The sequence below is a fragment of the Mycteria americana genome, chromosome 12 (assembly GCF_035582795.1).
Source record: "Mycteria americana isolate JAX WOST 10 ecotype Jacksonville Zoo and Gardens chromosome 12, USCA_MyAme_1.0, whole genome shotgun sequence".
NCBI classification, from domain to species: Eukaryota; Metazoa; Chordata; class Aves; order Ciconiiformes; family Ciconiidae; genus Mycteria; species Mycteria americana.
In genome coordinates, this window is record NC_134376.1 from 19,339,109 (window position 1) to 19,360,382 (window position 21,274).

Genomic DNA, 21,274 nt, shown 5'->3' on the forward strand with positions numbered 1-21,274 from the left:
GCAGACCTGCCTGCCCAGCAGCTCCGAGCGCAGACCATGCCCGCCCGGATGGGAAGGTGCGGAGTGGTTTTCCCACAATGTCCCGGCACCAGGGCTGAGCGTAACGGCTGGGGGGCATCCCTCTGCAACGGGGCTGCAGTGCCGGGAGGGCAGGAGCTGCAGCCGCTGGGCACAGGAACCACGCTGGCCCCATCCGGCTGGCAGAGGCGGCACACGCGACTGCTGCCGTACTCTGCCCCATGTTTCAGGTTTGGTTATAAAGCAAAAGGTTTTTAATGGAAGTGTTTTCATGACAGTTATTTAGAATTTTATAATGCAATAATGTTTCCCCTTTGGGTTTAAGTGGTCTCGTGTGGTATGGAAATTCTCCCTAAATTGCTGTGCTGGGGCATGAAATCCGTGCCATAGAGGTGCCTGGCACTGCTCAGCCTCCTTCCATAGCTGCTGTCAGCTGACGTGGGCAGGCAGTGTGGACGACCTGAACCCATCGGCAGGCTCCTCACCTTCTGGCACCCAAGTGCTGCGGTGCCGGGGGGCTGCAGAGCCCGTGGGAGGTGCTGAGCTGCCGGTTGATCCGTCCGACTGTTCCCAAGCCAGTGCACTGGAGAGCTGCTACTGCAAACCTCGACGAGAGCCTTGTGCTGCTTCTGTCGCAGTAGTCTACGGTCGTACAGGACTTCCCCCAGGACTCTTTGCTTGACAGTCATCCGTTTGCCAGGGAGCCAGCACAAAGTGAATTGTCAGCAACTTTTTGGGAGACAGGGAGGAGCAGCACCATAAAGACAGAGGGCTCAGAGCTCCTCCGGGTTTCACAGCCCTGTTTGAGCTGTCTTACCCCTGACTTACGCCACATATCCAAGAGGAGGCTTGGAGCTACTTCTCTTCCCAGCCAAGGAAGCTCTTAGCCTGAGCAAGGGAAAATAAGAGGGAAAACCAGGCACTGAGCCTTTCAGTGGAAGGGGAGGAGTGCCAGAGCCTGGGAGGTGTGTGGGCATCCGGGAGCCAAGAGATGCTCTGGGCAGGCTGAGATGTGGGCACCACGTTGGCACCGACTGTGGTGTGGGGCAGCCAGTCTTGCCCAGAGCTTCGCCTCCCCCATCCCACCAGTTCTGGCCATCGATCCAGGGTGAAACACATCCGCCCCTGGCTCGGCTGTGCCGAGCGCAGGTCCTGGACGGGCCGGCACAGCGTTGAAACGAAACGCGAGGCGCTTTGTCTCGACTGGGAGCACTTTAAGCCCTCGCTCGGGAACAATGGCCAAGCTATGGGGTCATTTGTTCTGGTATTTCAGCAGCTCCTCATGATTTATGGGATGTTTTGTTCTGCTGCTTGTCTTAGCTTCCCCCTCTCCACCCTCCCTGTCTCCATCCCTTCTCCATTTCAGCTCCTCCTCCCCCCGCTCCCAATTCCCCTAATAGCTGTGGAGCCTCTCTGCCTTATGAAGTCATGGTATCTGTGACTTATTGAATTAGCCGTATGGGAGCTGGATGTCCACACCGTGCTGTGGTCTGCCGGGGCGTCCTGGCTGCCCAGGGAGCCAGCCCGCAGCAGGGCCCCTTGCCCAAGGGCTCCGGGCAGCCTGAGCTTCCCCCCGGCGTGGCAGATTGACATTGCCATCAGCAGGCCGCTAGAAAGTCGGTTTACGGGCGATAAATGCGGTCGAGAGGAGCTGCAGCCCCAGCGAACAAGGACAGCCCTGTCTGTGGAGACTCCCCTGTACCGGGGCAGGAGCGGGGGGCTTGGCTGCCTGCTCCCGGTGCCACCATCCCCCAGGACACCTCTCCATGGGCAAGGTGGACACCGGTTAGGGAGCCCCTGAGCTTTCCGTGCTGAACTAAGCATGTGGTTCAAGAGCTTGGTTTTATCCCCGGCAGCCTGAGGATGGCCACAGTCAGTGCCTCTGGGTGTATGGAGGGAGCAGGAGTTTGCCCTCCCCCGGAGCTGGTGGGACAGTGATTCACCAGTGACTGTGAGGGACTCGCTGATGGGGATGGGGAGGAGCGAGCCCTCAAAATATCTCCCTGAAAGTTGGGTTTGCCTTTAGGAAAGCATTTGAAAGGAATGATTTATTTGTGGAAAATCATCTTTTATCCTCATTACCCGAGTCCTCTGCAAACAGATAGAGGCTCAAGGGTCACTGCTGTTCACAGTGATACCGATGCTCCTGCTGCAGCCGGTCCTTAGCCCAGACAGGGCTTTGCAATGGCAGAGGAGTCACAGTCCGTGCAGCTCCACTTCTGCCACCCTGTGCTGCTGGCAGGGAGGTGGGAGCACCCCAGCTGGTGCGTGTGGGTGGGAAGGGAGGGCAGCACAGGGAGAGTTCAGGGCTGTCCAAATCTGTAGGGTCTGTGCAAGGCTTGTGCCTCCGCTCCTGATGCCACAAGCCTCCATCAGCCCAGGTTTCCTCCTCTCCCCAGACGAGGAGGCTATGATGAGGCTGAAGAGGTTGGGAGAAGACCGAGGGCCAGATCCTCTCTGTGTGCAGCATTGTGACCTGGTGCCACAGGCGCTGGCTCCAGCAAGTCCAGTGGTCCCATCTGCATTTGTTTCTCATGTCACTGCAGTGGGAAAAATCGAGCCCTCTGGGAAAGTGGCGGAAGGAAAATGTTCAGAGAAGACTGATTTCCAGGTTCTCTCTGTCTGAGACTGGAGCCCTCAGCCAGATCCCTTCCTCACTGAGAGCACAGGAAGCAAATATCATTTATTTAAAAGACAAATTTAAAAGATTGTGTCGATGTGTTGTTCTGGCCACTTCCCTCTGCTGGTAGCTGGTATCTCCAAGCCCCGCTAAGATTATTTCTCAGTGCAGTGTATCTCAGTATCTCATTATCCTCAGTGCACTTCGATTTCTCTCAAATAGTCAATTTAGAATCATAGAATCATATAGGTTGGAAAAGACCCTTAAGATCATCCAGTCCAACCATAAACTTAACACTGTCAAGTCCCCATTTGCCTGACTTGATTTGTTTTATTCTCATCATCTCTGCCATTTCCCATGGCTTTCATCCGCAAAGCAGGATGGATGCCTTGGTCCCTGCTGAGGAGAGTGGAAGATGCTCTTTATCCTGCAGGATCTCCACTGGTTCTTCTCCATGTCCAGAAGGTGCCAGCTGCCTGGATTTGTACAGCAGGCAGCCCAAGGCCCATGGTTGTGCTGGGGGGAAGTGCAGAGATGCCACAGTCTTTGGTATGTAGGGGAAGCCTCATGGATGTCTGAATCATAGTGTGAGTCAAGCCCTTCCTGATGGCCCCATGGATCCTCCACACCAGCTGGTATTCCCATGGTGTCGGTGCGCTGGATTTGGAGGGTCTTAGCTCTCCCAGTCTTCTTAGCCAGCACACAAAAAAAAATCTCCATATATTTCTTTTGGTGGGAACATCGATAATAGTCCTGGTTTCCTACTAGCAGTCAGGTCCTCAGACCTGCTGGCTTTGAAACTGGCTTCTCCGTGAGCCCCTGGGAAGGGCAGTGCAGATGAGTCGTGAGTCTGGAGCAGCCCCAGCAAGGCAGGCAGTCTGCCCCAGCCCCTGGGCTGCCAGGCTGCGCTTCCCCCAGCTTTGCCCTGGAGCAGATGGGATTGCTGGCCTTGCTGCTGGTGCTGCCAGGGACACTGGGGTCAGGAGGCGCAGGAGCATCAACGTTTCCAGATAGTCCTGACAGCTGGCACTTTCAAGGTATTTGAGTACTTTTAATTCTCCCTTGTCCCTTAAACAGCGGTAGTCCCTGTTGCGCAGGTTTTCTCTGCTTTTAGATAGTTTCCTACTGGCTGAGACACTTCTGCCTGCCAGGGCTTCAGGAACCTCCTGTTTATCTTCCTGGAGAGCGTCTCTTGGTGCCAGGTCAATATTGGACCTACTGGCTTGGATGCTGGCAGGATGGGCAGCACTCAGCAGGGAGGCCAAACTGGAGGTAGGAGTCAGCCCAGGACACTTGGGACACCGAGGACCAGGTCCTTGGGTGTGTTGGGATCTCTCTTCACCTTTGCTTGAGTCTTTCCTGCTACCTGCACGCTCGCTTTTCCCCATGGCTTTGCTTCACACCCATCCCTCTTACCCACCTTTCTTCTGCTGGCTTGCTTGCTTGCTTTTCAGAGGAGGTTTGTGAGCCCAAGTGAACTCCACATCTGCTGAGCCTCATGCCTGGTGGAGGTCAGGGAGAAGCAGTTACGTTCCCCTCTGCTCCTGACTTCCAGATTTCCTCCTGTTCTCCCCAACATTGAAATATTCATTCATCTACCCTAGTGCATCCTGCAGTAGCTCGCTCCCCAGGGGCATTCCTCTCCCCATCCCACTTTGCCTCTGTTGCCTTTATTTGCACTGTTAACAAGGAGGGTGGGACAGGGATGAAGATCTTCTGCAGCGAAGAGCTGTTGAGCAATGTGGAGGAGGTTCATGCTTTACTTTGTCCAAAGTGGAATTGGACACCTGGCAGCAGCTGCCAGTGTCATCATGAGAAACTGCACGTGGTCTTCACTCTGCCTATGGTGCGGAGGCTCACCTGAGCCCCCTCCAGGTCTGTTCCGACAGAGTCTGGTTTCCATCCAAGAAATGTCCCAGCAGGGCCTGTAAGGGCTCACCAGTTAGTAGCTGGGAGGCACATCTCTCCTGCCTGAAGTCAGGGCAGGCTTCATACTGATGATCTGCTGTGAAAAACTGTTGTTTCTGAGCTTTGAAAAATGAACATATGACATTATGTGGTGGCATTTGTTAAGCGTGGCCACCAGAGCAGCTGCTGAGCTGAGCACAGCTCCAATAACCATCTCTTCTTGGCAGTATCAGGATTGACTCTGGCCCACTGCCCCAAGAGGAGCCATCATCACCTTCAGCGGGATGCTGTGGCTTGCTGAGTTGATGTTCTCCATGCAAACCCTACAGGTTTCTGAGCATGTGGTTGTTGCAGCCTCTGAGATGGCAGGGACTGCAGGTAGATCTGGCAGCGTGGTTATTCAGCTCTTCCTGCAGTCTGGTTTCTCCTCTCCACCTGCAGGCTCCACATTTAAGCACTAAGGTGGCCAGGGGAGAAATGACCCGGATGAGGAGAGAAGTTCCCAACCCAAACTGACTCATCAAATTTTCTGAACTTCACCCATCACAGAGGAGAGTGCCTTGGGCTGGGGGCCAGGGACAGAACACTGGCCTGGGGCATAAGGGACCTGGCTTCTCCTGGCCTGCTGAGCAACTGAGGGCAAGATCTGCCCCTCTTTGTGCCTCAGTTTCTCACTCTTTAAAAGGAGCACAGCAATGCTGACCTCTTTTCTCAGGCACTTTGAGATCTACTGATGAAGGAGCTGGCTGTTGCATTAGGACACTTGGTAACTGGGGTCTTCTGCTGGCAAACCCGTTGCCCCAGCCCCAGGGACAAGATGTAGGCTGGCTCCGAGCTTGGAGCTGGCAGGTCGAACTTACTGTTAGGCTTTGTAAGTTTAGAATTGCAAAGAGGAGGAAGAGGAGGCAGTTATTCTGGTCAGAGGCAGTGGCAGGAGTGGAGGTGGGCGGATGACTCTTTCTAGGTCTGGGGAGATCTGAACAGGTATAATCTTAAAACAAATTCTTTTGAGTTTAGATGTCACGTGCACCAGGCTGTGGAGTCAGAGTGTGCTCTCTCCTGCTGTGTGATGGAGCCTTCAGCCTTTCTGCAAGCCTGGCCTACATCAGACGATGCAAGCCTTGAAGGAGAGACTCATCAGTGGGTCAGTCCCTCCTACCTTGTGCCAGGGAACAGCCTTGAGGGCAGAGACAGCCTGGTGAGGCTTGGCTGGGTTTCTGGTGCTGGTCTGCTCTGCCTCTGGTCCTTATCAGAAAGTGAAGTTGGGTGAAGGCATGGGTTTGCCGGTGAGCAAGCAGGTCATCTGAGGTCTAACACGTGCCAAGGCACTGCCAGGGCGTCTTGTCACTGCGCCGTGCCCCTCGTGGGCAGCCAGCCCACCTCCCGCTCCATCCTCCCTGCTGCAGGCTGGGCTGCCAGTGCTGCTGCGCTTCGGGGGAGCTCGGAGCCAAGTCCTGCCGTGCCCCGCGCCGGGCGGGTGCTTGCGGTTAGGAGAGCTGGTTAGGTTTCCCTGTGCGCTGAAATCCCACAAAGCAGCGGGCCAAATCCTGGGAAGCAAGGAGGCTGCTTCTGGACACAGATAAGCTGGCGTGGCATTTAGCTAATGCTCCTGCTTTCCCTGTCTCTGCCCGGTGTCTTGCTGGCTGTCCCAGGGGCTGTCTTCTGAGGGAACCTCAGCTGTGAGCGTGTTCTTGGAGCTCCTTGAGCGAGGAGGTGGATAAGCTGGTGGGGCGCTTGCCTGCTTTCTGTGCAAGTGGAAGGCTGACGCTGCTATGAGGTCCCATCCTCCCAGCGTTCTCCTGGCCCTGCTCTGCCCCGGTCATGAGCTCTGGAAGGCTCGTGGCAAGCAGAAAAGCAGTTTTGCTCATGGAGCAGAGCTCCACTCGGGTGAACTTCACGTGAACTTGTGAAGTTTCTTTGGCCATTTTCTTTCCTGACGATGCAGGCAGGTCAGGAACAGGATGCTGTATTGTACAGGGACCCAAGGCTGCCTTCCTCGTGCACCGGCAGGCTCACCTCATCCTCCTGCTGTGCCATGGAGGAGGCATCTGCTGCCTGAGCAGCTGCTCTTCACCCCTGGTAGAAATGCCAGCAGACGGATAGACTGTCCCTGGGCTACACTGGGACCGTGCTGCCATAACTGCTGCTCTCCCTGGTCTTAGGGGGGATGGTAGGCACCCCGTTGCAGCACCAGGGCTTTAGTGACCTGCTCAAGGTCACCCAGGTGGTCTGTGACAGAGGTAAGAGTTAAATCCCCCCACCTCGTCCGGCTCCCACGTTTTACCCAGAGGTCACACTTGGTAGCTTTCACATCTGTGTTCATACCACATCATCTGGTCACCAGAAAAATCGGGGGTAACGGAGGAAGAGAAACCCTCTGGGCTGAGGGCTTGTTGGCACAGTAAACTGGAACGTGTGATTGCGGCCTGAGCCAGCCCGTGTCAACACAGGGGACAAGGTGTGGCATCCCAGGGCAGCACGTGCCAAGATGCAGTGGGCACCTAGAGGGGCTTTCCAGGTCCGTGAGCATCTTGGTCCCAAGGAAGCTGTCTTGCAGCACACAGCCAGGAGAAGCAGGGGGAGGAGCATGGTGGGATGAGCAGGGTGTCTCAGGAGCATGAGATGTCTCCACTGCTCCTCTCGCTGTTCAGGGGATGGCGAGGGGGAGAAAGGAGACAGCAGCACCCACTGTGTGTTGAGGCCACCAGCTCTGTGAGATGTTTCCCAGCCTCTTGGTGATGGAGAAGCCCAAGCCCTTTAGGTCTGGCTCGAAGCTCCTGCTCGGTGTAACCATGTGAACAGGGATCTCCCAAGTGCTTTGAGAGATCTCTGAGGTGCTGGGGTTGGAGTGGTCTCCTCTCACCCCGTGTTGCCACCTCCCATCTCCAGGGACACCTGCACCCATTGGCCCCTGCCACCCTTGCTCTTCTGTGCTGCAGTGAAGTCGTCCTTATGTGCTGCCATGGAGGGGCGAGGAGGGCACCTCTCGCCCGACACGTTGATTGTAGATGGAGCCAGGAGACGCCTGTGTTAAGGCTGTATAACACTTTCCAGCGGAAGTTTGTTTGCTTATACCTTTGCCAGACTTTAACTGTTTGGGCTGAATTTTTCCATGCTCGCTCTGCCTCAGGCTGAACTTTCTCCTTTTTTTTTTTTTCCCAAGTTTCAGCAGAAGGTTGGGGAAAAATGGTAGCTTTGCCAATTTTTTTTTTTCCTCCCGTCTCTTTGTTTGAGGACTTCTGGTGCCTCCATGGCTTGGAAAAGAGACTTGAAATTTGGCAGGGTTGGTGCATTCCTGGTGGAAATCAACACAGATTTGGTCAAATTGTTAGCCTCTGGAAAGCATGGTTGTGCATGCTTGGAGGAGCTCTTCAGAGGCTAGCTGCTGAAGTCCGCATCTTCTGTAGAGGCTGGCCACTGCACCCACTGCTCTCCAGCTGCACCAAGCACCTTCCATCTCTAGAGGCACCCCCTTGCCCACGCTAGTTCAGGTCAGGAGCAGTGACTGCAAGGAGCCCGAGTGGTTGTGTGGTGCTCCTCATTAGCAAGTCTCAAAGCACTTTACGGAAGACAACATTGTCTTTATCTCAGTTTCCCGTGCGTGGAAACTGAGGCACTGGCTGTGGGCATCACCTGCCTCTCGCCCTCAGTGGTAGAGCAAGGAACAGAGATCAGGTCAGCTTGGGCAGTGTCTTGTCTCTAGACCAGGAAAAGCTGAGGCAATGCTCAATGAGAGGAGAGAGCGTTTCCCAGTGCTCCCATGTCCTGCGAGACCTCGGGAAAGGGCATTCGCACCCCTGCCTCTCCCATGGGTGTGCTTAGCAGCACTGGTCACATCGATGCATGGATGGGTGAGCATGTCCTGATGGTCGGAGGTTTGACCTGGCGATTACTATGATTTTTAACGTTGCTCTTTTATATTAGGGTGGAAATCTTTTCTAATTGCTGTCCTGGGGGCTCTGACAATTCCTCCGTAGGCTCCATTATCCTCAGCTTGAGCTTTTCCACCTGATGGTGTCTCAAAGCTTTCTGCAGCTAAAGGGAGAATAAGGTGACACATGAGGTGGGAAAGCTGCGGTCTGATGGAGGCAGCAGGCAAACCTCGGCTGGAAGGAGGCCTGGCTGGAGATGAGGTCTCCCCAGCTCGTGCCATTACAAGAGCGCTTGAGCCCTTGTGGGATGTTTTTGAGCAAAATGGCAAAAAAAGTTGGCTTCTCCTCTTGAACTGCAGCCTTTGGACCCTGACTCCACTGGAGATGCATGGAGGGAAGGTCGGCTCTGGCATACGTGAGTGCTTTTGTAGTTGGGTGGCAGTGAACGAGCTCCTCTGGCATTGCACTGGGTGGTGCTGGCATAACACCAGCAGCAGGGCTACGTGGTGGGTTTGGTCCCTCCTGTCAGAGGAGAAGACCCCGGTGGGTGCTGGGCAGGAAGCTGGTCGTGGAGAGAGCCAGGAGCAAATCCTGGCGTGAAGCTGTGCCGAACGGGAAGCCAGCCTGGGACATGCCACCGGCAGTCCAAGGAGATCCCCAATGGGGGGGTGGCTGCCTTTGGTAGCAGTGCCAGGGACACCCTGTGGGTAGCGGCCAGCATGCCCAGCACTGCCGCTGGGTCCTGCTGGTTGCCTTCCAGCAGGAAAGGGGTTTTCTGACTCCAGTAACATTTACCAGCTGGGCAGCATCTCTGGAGCCGGGTGTGTGCGTTTGTCTGGTCTTCCATTGTGTCTTGGCCGTCGTCTCCTCCTCCCCGCCGAGATCAATGTCTGTGGCCTGCCTTTTATAACCCCTTTGGGTGCAGCTCTGGAAGTCTTCATCCAGCAGTGCTGGTTTCCATCGTGCAGCTTTGGCGTGCTTGAGCAGCTTGGTCCCCATCTAGCTGGATGGCTTGGGTAGGACGATGGACTGGAGGTGGGTTTCCACCAGAAGGGACATCCCAGTGAAGGGCTGGAGAGGCCCCTGGAGGGCTGTGAAGTGCAGGTGGGATGTATGTAGTTGGCTGGGGATGGAGACCAGCCACAGGTATGGGGGAGTGAGCTCAGATGACCTCCAGAAGTCCTTCTTGGGCCAATTTTCTACAATTTCATGGGTTTGGAGAAGAGGTGGTTTCCGATGAAAGCCAGATCTCACTAGCGTATTCTTCCTGGTGGCACCAGGTGGCGCAGGAGGGTAAAGGATTTGCTTGTCATCCCCTCAGGTCTGGGTTCAAATTGATTGCCTCTCACTGCTGTGATGAGTCTGTAGGTCTCAGCCCCCACGGCATGTGGCTGTTCCCCCATGCTGGGGCGAGCTGCAGCCCCAGGGCCAGGCAGCGGGGATGCGGCTCCCAGGAGTCCTGTTTCCAGAAGAACAAGGAGCTGAGCCAATGTTTGAACCGTAGCGGGGGACCTGGGTGCATGGGAGCTGCGGAGCCCCACCATCCCAGGATCGGGGCACGGCAGTGCAGAGGAGCCGGTCTCAGGAGGAGAGCCCCAGTGGGTCTCAGGGGGGTGAGGAAGAGGCAGTGGGGGGTGTTGCCCTGGTGCAAGGCCATGCTGAAATGCAGGGCGTTCCTCCCGCACACACTCGAGCCATCATGGGGGAAGGTAAGTTAGTGCTTTTCCTGGCCCCCGAGGGGTCCCGGGCATTTCGCTGGGGTGTGGTACATGGCAGCAGCCCCCAGAGGAGCCGGGGCACTGCCATCCCGGCCCCCGTGGCTCCTTTTCCCACTGGGACGGCGCTCAGACGCAGCCACTGGCCCTGCGCAGGCTGGGGTTGCTGCAGCAGCTTCTCCAGCAGCCTGCCCTGCTCCCTTCCAAGAAGTGGGTGTCAGGGCCCAAGCAAGGGGACGGGACCAAGCTTGGATGAGCATGATCTTACATCCCTTCTCACTCCTCCCAGCATGGCAGCTGGGCCCTGGCCGCACAGCTGAGCATCCCCACACTGAGCATCCACCTTCTGCTCCACTTGGGTCCAAGCTGGGGCCCTGTGACCCCATAGAGATATTTTTTTTCCCCTCCTTGCACCTTCAGTGATCTTTGAGACCAGGCGTCGTATGACTCAGCTTCTGTATTTGATACCCCCGAGAAGAGTTTGCACACATGCATCTGTGGCACAGAGTGGTGCTCGTTCCTGGCAGGCCAAGCTGGGATAGGATTTCTTCCTGAAAGAGGGGCAGTGAGTCCCCACTGCTCACCCGCTTTTAATATGCGGAAGTCTGATTTAGCCAGGATGGTGCCAGCAGGTCGGGGGTGTCTTCCAGAGCATCTGGGCTTGTGAGATCTGGAAGGACTGGAGGAAGCACTGTTGCCATGCAGAGCAGGTGCTTGGCCGGTCCCTCTGTGCTTTGGAAATCCGTCTGTCCTCCCGTCCCTACCTGCAAAGGTCCAGCTGGTTGCATGTGCCAGAAGCATTGGGCACATTTTGGGTGCTGGGGCTGAACTGCTAGTTCTGGCAGTCGGCACGAGGCACGGTCAGCAGAAGTTGACACCAACGTAGATCCTGCGAAGGGCAGTTTGGGCGCTGACCTTTAGGTCCTCTCTGTTTCTGCTGCCTGGTCCCTGCGAGCAGCTCTGGTCTGGCGGCAGCTCCCAACTCAAGCAAGGAGCACCCAGCCAGCCCCCGGGGCCGAGCGGCCTGGGCAGCGGTGCTGAGCTCCCTCCCTGGGGTGCTGGGCGAGCACAAGGTCACAGGCGCTGCAGTGCAGAGGTTTGCGGAGGGCAGTGGTTTGCAGGGTGCATGGGTCTGCAGGGGGCAGGGGTTTGCAGGGGGCAGGGGTTTGCAGGGCGACTGCAAGCCCCAACTCAGTCGGACCCCAGGGCCGCACGCTTGGCTCTCGGCGCTGGAGGACTGGCACTGTCTGCCTCCTGCCTGGCAGCCGCAGGGTTTTCAGGTGGCCACAGGGCTGTGGTCGCACCCGGCGCTGCCTGTTGCTGCTGTGGGTACCTGGCGCCCGGGCGGCCGCGCAGGGCTTCCCCATGAGCTTTGGTCATGGCTCGGGGCAGCCCATCCTGCTCAGTCCTGTCTCCCATCAGGTTCCAGTTAAAACCAAATGCGTTCTCCAGCCTAAGCTGCACTGCCGTTTAAGCCCTTCCAAAAATGAAACAAATACCCACGGACTGCAATTCGAATTGCAGCTCAATTAGAGCTCGTTCCCAATGCGATCATAAAACCTCCAGTACGAAAACAAACAACCCAACCAAACCACATCCAAGCCTGACAGCATCCTCTGGAATGCCTTTAAAATAACAAGGGGGGGCAGAGGAAGATGAAAGCGGCATGGCCGGTGGGAAGAGGGCTCTTCGGCCCTGAGGGGCAGCCTGGAGGTGGGCTGAGCAGGTGTGGAGCAGGGGGCTTTGGGATGGGGACCGGTGCGGAAGTGATGGGTAATGATGGAGAGGGGGTGGGATGGAGACCAGTGTGGAAGTGATGGGTATGATGGAGACAGGGCAGCTCGGCGTCCGTGGAGTAAAGGGTTAGGCTGTGTTCCCAGCAGGATTTAGTGGGGTGAGGAAGAGGAAGATGCATAGGTGTTTTGCAGCATGGTGGTTGTGCTCTGAGCTGCTTTGATGGCGGGTGTTTGAGCGGGGGGGGGGGGCGCAGGACTGGAGCAGGACCACAGCGGCTGGAATGCGTGTCCCGCGTAACCCTGGCTTGCACCGAGTCCAGCCAGTCTGGTGCCGCAGTTCGGGTTTCACGGCGGACTTTAAACCCAGCCATATTTAGCGTGCGCTTCGCCGGCCTGTCAGGGAGGGGAAGCCACAGCACAACTAATAAAAAAAGCCAAACAAAAACAATGTAATTAAAGAGACTCAGCACTGTGTGTTCCCATAGCAAGAACATTTACCCAAGACTTCCTTGCTCAGATACTTAATGTCAAGCAGCAATTAAAGGCTGGCATTGTGGGGAGCACAGCGAGGAGGGTTTACCCTGGCTGGGAGGTGGGAGCCCAGGGCTGAGCACAGCTCCCGATGGCAGACCTGCCATCCCCAGTGCCCGTGCTGGTGGGGAGGCACCGGGGGCTTTTGGCACTGGGAGGTGCCCCAGGGACAAGCGGTGCTGGTGACAGGGGGATGCTGCACCCCAAGCAGTGGCTGCTGAACCCCTCCAGGCAGGGACACCCTTGGTCTGTAATGCACATACCCGCTTAGCTCGGTCCCCACAGAAATTTGGAAGCAGAAAAGCAGATTTTCTAGGTGCGAGCCTCCGGGCAGAGCGGGCCAGGAGCTCTGCTGGGGTAAATCCACATGAAAACAGTGAAGCCAGCAGAGCTGGGCTGGGGTGCGGAGCCGACGGCCTGACATAGACGTTGCTTCTCCCCTCCAGCATCTCCTTCCTGAGACGGGTCCGCGGATGGAGCCTGTGCGAGCCTCTGGCATTTTATGTTTCCCCTCCCTCAAGGGATGACTCGGGGTGCCTGGAGCCCGGCTGTGCCAGCTGGTGCCCCCTTCAGAGCAGCTCAGGGCTGGTGCTCATGGGCTGATGGTGGTCAGCATCGTCTGCCTTGGCTAGGGAGCCAGCCATTGCGCACCGTCCCTTAGCACGGTCCCCGAGGAGAAGTGCCCCGGTGTCCTGGCAAAGCTGCGTGAGGTCTATATGCAGGCAGGGCAGGAGCTGCCCAGGAGGGACATGTGTGTGGGCGCTGCCAGGACGGTGCCGCTTTGTGACTGCGGCGTGCGCGTGACAGCAGTCCCGACCACGATAGCAGACTGTCACGGGGGACCGAGGAACTGAAAGTCTGATTTTAGTCATATTTTAATGGGGGTTGAGCCACAGGCTCCTTCTGGGCTCACTTAAAAACAGTGATTGGGATGCTTAATTAAAAAAAAAAAGAAAAGAAAGCAGCAGCAGCATTATTGTGTTGCAGCAGAATTTGCTTGAGCGTCTCTGCTCCCTTCCTCCCCCAAATGTACTGCTGGGCCTGCAGAAACGGGGTGTTTTATGCGAGGCCTCCGCAGACTGTCAGCAAGTGATCTACTTGGTTGGCTCCGAACCTCTCTTGGAGCCCTGAAGTCTCCGTCTCTCCCAGATTCAGAGCCTGTGATTTAGGAGGGAGGTACAGTGGGGGCAAGCCGTGCAGCCAGGCTCTTCCTTGCTGTACTGCACTGGGGGACATGGCCATGCCTTGGGAGGACACCGCCGACTCACCAACCAGCCCCATGATGTGGGACATCACAAGTCCAGCCCACGTACCTCCCCACTGCCACGGCCCCTCCAGCAGCCGAGTGAGGGCTGGTCCCAGGGGGGCTGCACTGCATGCTGCAGCTGCTGCACGCCCAGCGCGAGCGTTCCCCAAGGGATGCAAAAGCCTCCTGATTCAGGGAACAGCCTGGACAGCGAGGCATGACGCTGACTCCCTCTTGCTCCCGCAGCCGAATCCTCCACTTCTTCCCCTGCAGAGGTTCAGGGCTCTGAACACTGGTGGGATGTTGCAGACCTCACCCAGGATGTGCTCTTCTCCTCCACCTTGTTCAGGTACCAAGCTGCTGGGAGTCGGCTTTCAAATCCAATGCTGTGCCATGATGCGATGGACTGTGTGGCCATGGGGTCCGCTCTCTGCTGCCTTGGGTTGCAAGCTCCTCAAGAAGCACCTACGTGCACCGCGGCGTGCCTGGTGTGGAGGTGGCAGAGACAACGTGCAGCCACACCAGCGTTGCCAAACTGCTGCCTGATGCCTGGGGACGCCCTGCACTGACCCGGGTGCTGCGCAGCAGCTCCTGGCCTTGCACCACGCTGAGCTCCTCCGAGCACTGGGCTAATAACGTTGGGCTTCTGGAGCTCAAACAAAAATGTACTGGCAGGAGCAGGATCTATATAAGTTAGTTGTTATTGCTAAACAAAAGAGGCATGCTCGTTTCGGCTCCATTCAAAACAAAACCCAGCGGGTTTGCCAAGTGGGGAAAAAAGAGAAAATCTGTAGGAAACAAACAAACAAAGCCCTGGATCTGGTTTGGTGCCTTTCCCTGGACCCAGGTTTCAATAAGCAAGTGCATTTTCCAGGCACGCAGATGTTTCCGCAGAGCAGGAGTGTTTTGCTCCATCTTTGCATGGCCAGGTCACTGCACAATATTTAAATGCCTTTGCGCTCTGCACACCTCAGGATGGGTAACTGGTGTGCAGGCTGCTCCTGTGAGTCCTGTCGCCTTGCAGGGATGCTAAGCACAGCGTTTCATCCTAGTTTTGAGTGTGCCTTTTGATGGGTTATGAAATCCCACTCTTTTGGAAGGGCTCCCCTACTCATGCTCCATTTTGGATCCACTATTTCCCCAGTCCTGAAAAATTGCTTATACTCAGGCAGAAAGAGTGGAAAATGCGAGTGCATCAGCAGCTCCTCTTCCTGCTGGATGCTGCACTGCCGGTTCGTGTCCCCATGAGCCGAGAGGAGCTCCTTTGTGTGTTAGGAGCTCAAGTGGATTCTGCTGTGGAGTACTTAGCGTCCGAGTGTTTGTGGCCACCACGTGTGATTTCCTGCGTCCGCCAAGGGTGAGCGTGGCCCTGGTCATGGGGTCGGGCTGAGTGTGCTCAAATGAGGAAAGACCCCTCGAGCTCAGATTTCTTTGGGAACAGCCTGTATGTTGATCTGGCCGGCTGCTCTCTTGATGCAAGCTCCCAGTTTGGGGTGAGGTTGACTGGGTTGGGTTGACTCTCCCTGATAACTAATTTTTAGGCTTCTCCTGTCCTTTGCCTGTTCCTTCACTGGATAACCCTATGGACTGAATTGGACCACGGTTCAGGAAAGCGTCCCTGGCAGCTTGTGCTAACCTACCACTGACATCCACAGCGCCACGAGGCTACAACGAGCTCTGCGAGGACCCAGTCCTTCTCCTCCTCCATGCCCCAAGCCTTCTCATCCTTTCAAAGCATTAACACCTTTCATCCTCCATCCTTTGGGCTCCCTTTTTCTCATGCACAGAGCCCCGCGGCTTCTCTCTCTGCGGCATCAGGCTGCAGATGGCAGGGAGCAGCTTCCCGAAGTGACAGCCACCCACGCCAACTCCGAGGACGGGAGCGTGGCACTGAGCTCACGTCTGCCGCCACCGGCTGGAGTCTGCCCTCTCGCTGCCAGCGTGGGCGGGCACCCATGAGCTAATCCCTTCCACGGCCGGCATGGGGGGTGGCGGGGACCAGGCAGCCTTGGTTTTTGGCTGGAAGGCCATTGCCACCAGCGACAGCATCGCTTGCACATGAGTCCTTTCACAGCCCAGGCTCCCACTGGTGGGAGGTGGCATGGGATGGCCACCGTGGTCCCCAGCAACCACATCTCATGACTTCCAGGCAGGATGGTCATTGCCTGCCTGTCCGGGTACCTCCAGCCCCTGTCCCCGAGACAGGAGCACATGGTGGCAGAGAGGACAAAGTCCCCCTGGGGTTTATACATTTGTTGCAGCGGGTGCCCGGTGTGGGCCATCCCCGTGGGTGCTCAGGGGAGATGGCTGGGTCCCGCTGGGCTCGGGGCGGGCAGGAATCCTTCCAGCCAGCCCGGGGTCTGGGCTCTGCTGGCGGGACAGAGCAGCCCTGTCTGACATGGACTGGTTCTCTGCTGGAGGCTCAGAGAGGCTACGCCCTTAAACAAAATGCACTTAAAATCATATAATTACAACAATTATTAACACTGTTTACTAGGCCAAGATCTGCAGCATTGGAAACATTAAAACCCAGAACATGCAGAAACCACAATGTTATGAACTACCCAGTGGATTTGCTTGTGTTCGTTGCAGAAGGAGGGATAAAATGACGTTGTCTTATGCACATCCATCCTTATGTGCTTTAAAAAAAAAAAGAAAAATCCTCATTACATTGGTTTCATGAGATGGGTCTGGCCAGTCCCAGTGCATCCTTTAGCAGAACCTCAGCCTTTTCCATGGAGTTTGCTGGTACATGGATTTATGGCATTGCAGACCTGATGTCCACACCACCTCCCTGACAATTCCAAACGCATCCCACAGCCAGAAAACTGAACTGCTGGGGCAGGCAAAGCACCCATCCCCTGCTGTGGTGTTTGCAGTAGGTAGGTAAATAATTAGCAACAAGAACTGATTGTGGTTGAGATAAATTTAGTTCAGCTGCGCTGAGACTGTAAAGGCAGAGGAGGTGGGCCCTCCTCCCACCACCTCCCTGCAGGATGGGGCTTTGCCATCGGGTGAGCTGGTGTTGGCTGGTCATACCTTGAGGGCATGACGTCTGTGGGTGTTGTGTTCAGCTATCAGTTGCTCCACCGCAAAGTTTAGCTCTAGATAAATCAAGACTATTTCACTGAGTCCAGATGACTCATAACCACAGGGCAGGAAACTCTTTTATCTTTGGGGCAGCCGGTTTAATATAGATAGATGTTCACTCCTGAGCTCTGAATAATTTCTGTCTCTTTACTTCTCATTAAAAGCAAATGAGATGAGGCAAAATAGTGAGAAATTTCTCTGTGTCACCTCTGTTTCTACCATCTCTGAGAGAACTTCCTCCAAATTGTGCAGTCTGTCTGTACTGGGTCATTTGCCATATATTTTAATTGGCAGAAAAAAGTGCTTTTGCTCCAAAGCACCACTCCTTTTTTTAAACCTTGATTCTGCAGGCATGGATGAAGCAGGGATCTGTTACAACAGGGTCTAACCCACCTTCCAGGGAGGTACTTTTGGGGTCTTCCATCCTTTCCTGATGTGGGAGAGCATCGTTGCCTCCTTGGATGAAGGGGAACCGCAGAGGAATTGGGCACCTCATCGACGAGCCTGCTAAAAGAGCTGTCTTCACAGCTGAGCAGCAGCTGGAGGTGGAGAGAGGAGGACTTGGGCAGCAGTGAGCTCTTGTACACAAGAGAAAAAGCAAGATTTTGCTGGAGAGTCTCTCAAGTTGGTTATTTCTCTTTCCTGAGTATGTCAGATAGTACTTTGCTTCTTGGGCTTGGTCCATGGGTCAGGACCTGCCTTTCTGGTTGCCTCTTCCTGCCAGAGTGCCCTGCCTGCACAGGCATGGGTGGCTTTTCTCTCTTAATTTCTGTCTACCCGTGACAGCAGAAGTGTGATGCTTTTCTGCTCCTTTGATATCTGGGGTCTTGTATTTGCCATCTGTAGCGGCTTGTATATGCCGTGTGCAGAGCCCCTTGGCATGAGGAGTCTTCAGCACTGGCCACGCCAGGAGCTGCTCCATCTCCGTGATGAAACGTGATGTGCTCAGGCTGGCACAGCTGTAAGCTGAGGACTCTGCGTTCAGAGCCTGGTAGGTCCCAGTGAGCCCAGGGCTGGTTCTTCAGCACTTCCCTGTGTCGTGCAGGTCTCTCTCCATGTGGTGATGCCCTCCTGGTGGAGAGCTGCTCCCCTTCCTCCCTACCAGAACCAGCAGGACTCTGCTGCACAGATCTCGCCCACCTCTGCATGGTTGCTTAGGGGTGTCTTGCCACCTGAAGCTCACATGGTTGGTGTTCACTGTCTGTCCGTCCGGTCTGTAAAGCCCTACGTTCAGATAACGCCCATCCTTGGAGGAGTCCAGGGCAGCAACTCAACACTGCAGCTTGGGCCACACTCAAGACCTCTAAATCCATAGGCTGAAGCCAGTGAGATGAGTGATTGGCAGGAGCCAACCTCCCCATCGTTTTCTGCTTTTAAATATCACAGTAATAAAAGGTAAAATCATTAAAGGGCTTCTGCAGCCCACTGTGCCTAATCTGAAATCAGGACGATGAAGAGCACATAGCGAGGTTGTTATTAATATCCTGCCTCCTGATGATGGCTTATAAACATCATCATGACAGGCACAGCTTCATGGTAGCATTTTGGCATGACCTAGACAACTGTCATGCTTTTTATCATGCTTACCCCTTGCTTGATATTTAACCAATAAAGTGATACGGGGAAGACCTTGCCCCTAAATATATGACCTTATACACAGGGGTATGAGGTCAAAACTGAGAGAAACTGTTAAGCGTCGCTGTGCTAAATGCTCTGTAGACCTGATGCTCCTTAGACCTGATGCTCCTTGTCTGGGAACTGTGCCACAGGCTATGGCAAGAAGGGGATCAGATGTTTGACACCAGTGAAAACCCTCGGTGCTGTAAGGGATGACTCATGAGCAAAAGCCCCGTGCAGCAGCGCGGCCACACTCACACTGAAGCTGAGGACTTTGCCTGGTGGGGATGAGGTCTTGGTGGGGACCTGAGGGTCATGGCTGCAGGGAGAGGGGCAGCTCCCCCTCTGGGAGAGGGAGAAAAGATGCCAGCTTTCCTAGTCACTTGTACATAATTATCATGGCTATTAAAGTAGAAATGAAAATCAGAGTGGAGAAAAGACTTTGCAGCTTAATCAGTGTGGATGGAGAAGGTGAGGAGCAGCTGTGGAGCCTGGGTCTACTGGTGAGCTGGAGACTAGGGGTCACTGGTTCCCATTGAGACCTGGCATTGTCTCGGTGCCAATTAGAAACGGCTTTTTGTCCATTCCTTGCTCTTGCTTCACTTTCAGAGGGTGTCCTTGGCTGGAATAAAGACCCTGAGGAAATTCATGTACCAAAGAGGGCTGAGGGATGGTGATAAGCACAGGAGATGGGATCCTGCTAGAAGGAACCCATCTCCATTGACGTGGAGAGGGTGTGTGAGGCCATCCCAAGCCAACTGCATGATGGGCAGCACGCACTCGGCACGGGGCTGGGGGCTGTCGGTCCCTGCAGCCCCCACTGCTGAGCCCCGGGTGGGGCAGCCCATCTCTGTAGGACCTGGATGGGAGTAAGGAGAGATTTCGCTGCTGTGATGGATGGGGACTGGTTGCAGAGCTGAGCAGCCTGAGGTTGCTTGGGGCATCCCAGGTCAAGGGCAGTGTGGGGCCAGACCGGCCCTTGGGTCTGGAAGGAAATATCTCACCTGCAGGGTTCGTACAAGCCCCTCGGGACCCCCACAGGGCCAGCAGCAGCGATGGGGAGCAGGAACGGACTGGCCTCAGCTGATAACAGGTGGATGAGGGCATTGCTGGCACCGGCAGCCGCCTTGCGGCCGCTCACATTGGTGCTGGCCTGGCACTGCTCTGGCTCTCCTGGGTCGTGCCTTGGTCCCGACGCTGCAGATGTGCCTCTGTCTTTCTGGCACATCCTCCGTGCCTCGTTTCCCCACACCTCCTTGTCCTTTCCCAGGTCATCCTCCCCTAAAATGACGCAGCAGATGCGGGACCTGCAGCTGGCGCAGGCCAGGAAGCCGCCAGGCCCTTCCTCACCAAACGCGGCCAAGAGGCTCTACCGAAACCTGTCAGGGAAATTCCGCGTCAACTACACATCCTTCGACGAGGGCAGCCTGGCGGGACGGGGCGAGAAGGAGAAGCTCCGCAAGTCCTACCTGGTCAGTGCCTGCTGGCTCCATCCAGCGCTGCTGTGGCGGGGAAGACGGGGATGGAGGGGCCGTGTGTGGGCGATGCTGTCACCTGGGGGGAAGCGCATGAGTGCATTAAATGAAGCCGCCCTGGAGCAAGTTCAGCTGGAGCTGGTCTGGGTGTTTGCTCAGCATCATCTGGTTGTTTCTGCAAAGAGCTGATGCTCCCGAGCCCCTGGGACCAGGGCAGCCCTGTTTGGGTTTGTGGGGTGCTGGTGAGGGGCTAGGGTGTTTGGTGGGGTGGAGGAGGGTGCCCCATGCTCAGCCAACCTGTGTTTCTACTTCCACCCAGTTCCAGAGCAATGCTGCCCTCTTTGAGGCCGTGGAGCTGCAGGACCTAGACAGGGTCCAGGAGCTGCTGAAGCAGTACAGCCCCGAGGAGCTGGACCTCAACACCCCCAACAGTGAGGGGCTACTGCCCCTGGATATCGCCATCATGACCAACAATGCTCCCATTGCCAGGGCCCTGCTGCAGGCAGGAGCAAAGGAGAGCCCGCACTGTGAGTTGTTGTGGGGGAGCCATGCCGTGCCCATCACCTGGGTCTCCAACCTGGTGGAGCAGGGCACCCCAGGCAGCGGGGTCCAGGCGGGGAGGCGGTCACTGGGCTCTGGGAAACTGGTGCAGGCTGTAGCAGGCGCTCGAGCGGAGCCCAGGAACAGGACACGGAGGGGAGGATGGGGTCTCGGGGTGGGGACTTGGTGCCAGCAGAGCCTGGGCTTGCCCTAGCCACCTTCTCTTCCCTCCTCCTGGCTCCCCTCCCGGGACCCACGGCCGTGCCCACCCACCCCACAGTCGTGAGCCTGGAGAGCCGCTCGCTGCACCTCTCCACGCTGGTGCGGGAAGCGGAGCAGCGCGTCAACGAGCTGATGGCGCAGGTGGTGAACGAGGCACACAACGCCGACTGCTCCGAGAAGGAGAAGCAGCTCAAGGCCTGGGAGTGGCGATACCGGCTTTACAAGCGCATGAAGGCAGGGTTCGAGCATGCCCGTGAGTGCCTGCAGGAGGGCTTGGGGGGCCTGGGGAGCAGCCCCTGTGCTGGGGGAAGGAGCAGGGCTGTGCATGGTCCAGGCACGGGGCTGTACCAGCACCCGTCAGAGTATCCCCGCACCCTGTAACCAGGGCTCGCTGTATGGGTGTGGGGGGGGTGAGCGCGCTGGGAACGTGTCCCTTGGCGTGGGGGGAGGCCCAGGAGGGACACCGAGGGGTTCAGAGTGACCGTCCTCACTGTAGTGGTCCCTGTGCTCTCTGTCCCCAGGAGTGCCGGACGCCCCCACCAACGTCCACCTTTCCGTGGCCAGCAGCTCCTCGGTGCAGGTGACCTTCTGGGAGCCCCTGAGCATCAATTCAGCTGTCGTCACCAAGTACAAAGGTAAGGACCGGGGTCCCGACAGCAGTGCAGGGGACACGCAGCCTTGGCA

General features: G+C 56.3%; 1 protein-coding gene across 4 annotated transcripts in view; it reads left to right on the forward strand.

The window, feature by feature from the left end:
* The window catches only part of LOC142416257 (ankyrin repeat and fibronectin type-III domain-containing protein 1-like), a 257,068-nt gene that overhangs the window by 221,025 nt on the left and 14,769 nt on the right, over window positions 1-21,274 (forward strand). For all 4 annotated transcript variants that reach the window (XM_075515582.1, XM_075515581.1, XM_075515585.1 and 1 more), the window contains 4 exons: window positions 19,624-19,825; window positions 20,148-20,355; window positions 20,649-20,843; window positions 21,112-21,225. In XM_075515582.1, coding sequence (XP_075371697.1) covers window positions 19,624-19,825; window positions 20,148-20,355; window positions 20,649-20,843; window positions 21,112-21,225 — 719 coding nt within the window. The remainder of the gene's footprint in view (window positions 1-19,623; window positions 19,826-20,147; window positions 20,356-20,648; window positions 20,844-21,111; window positions 21,226-21,274) is intronic.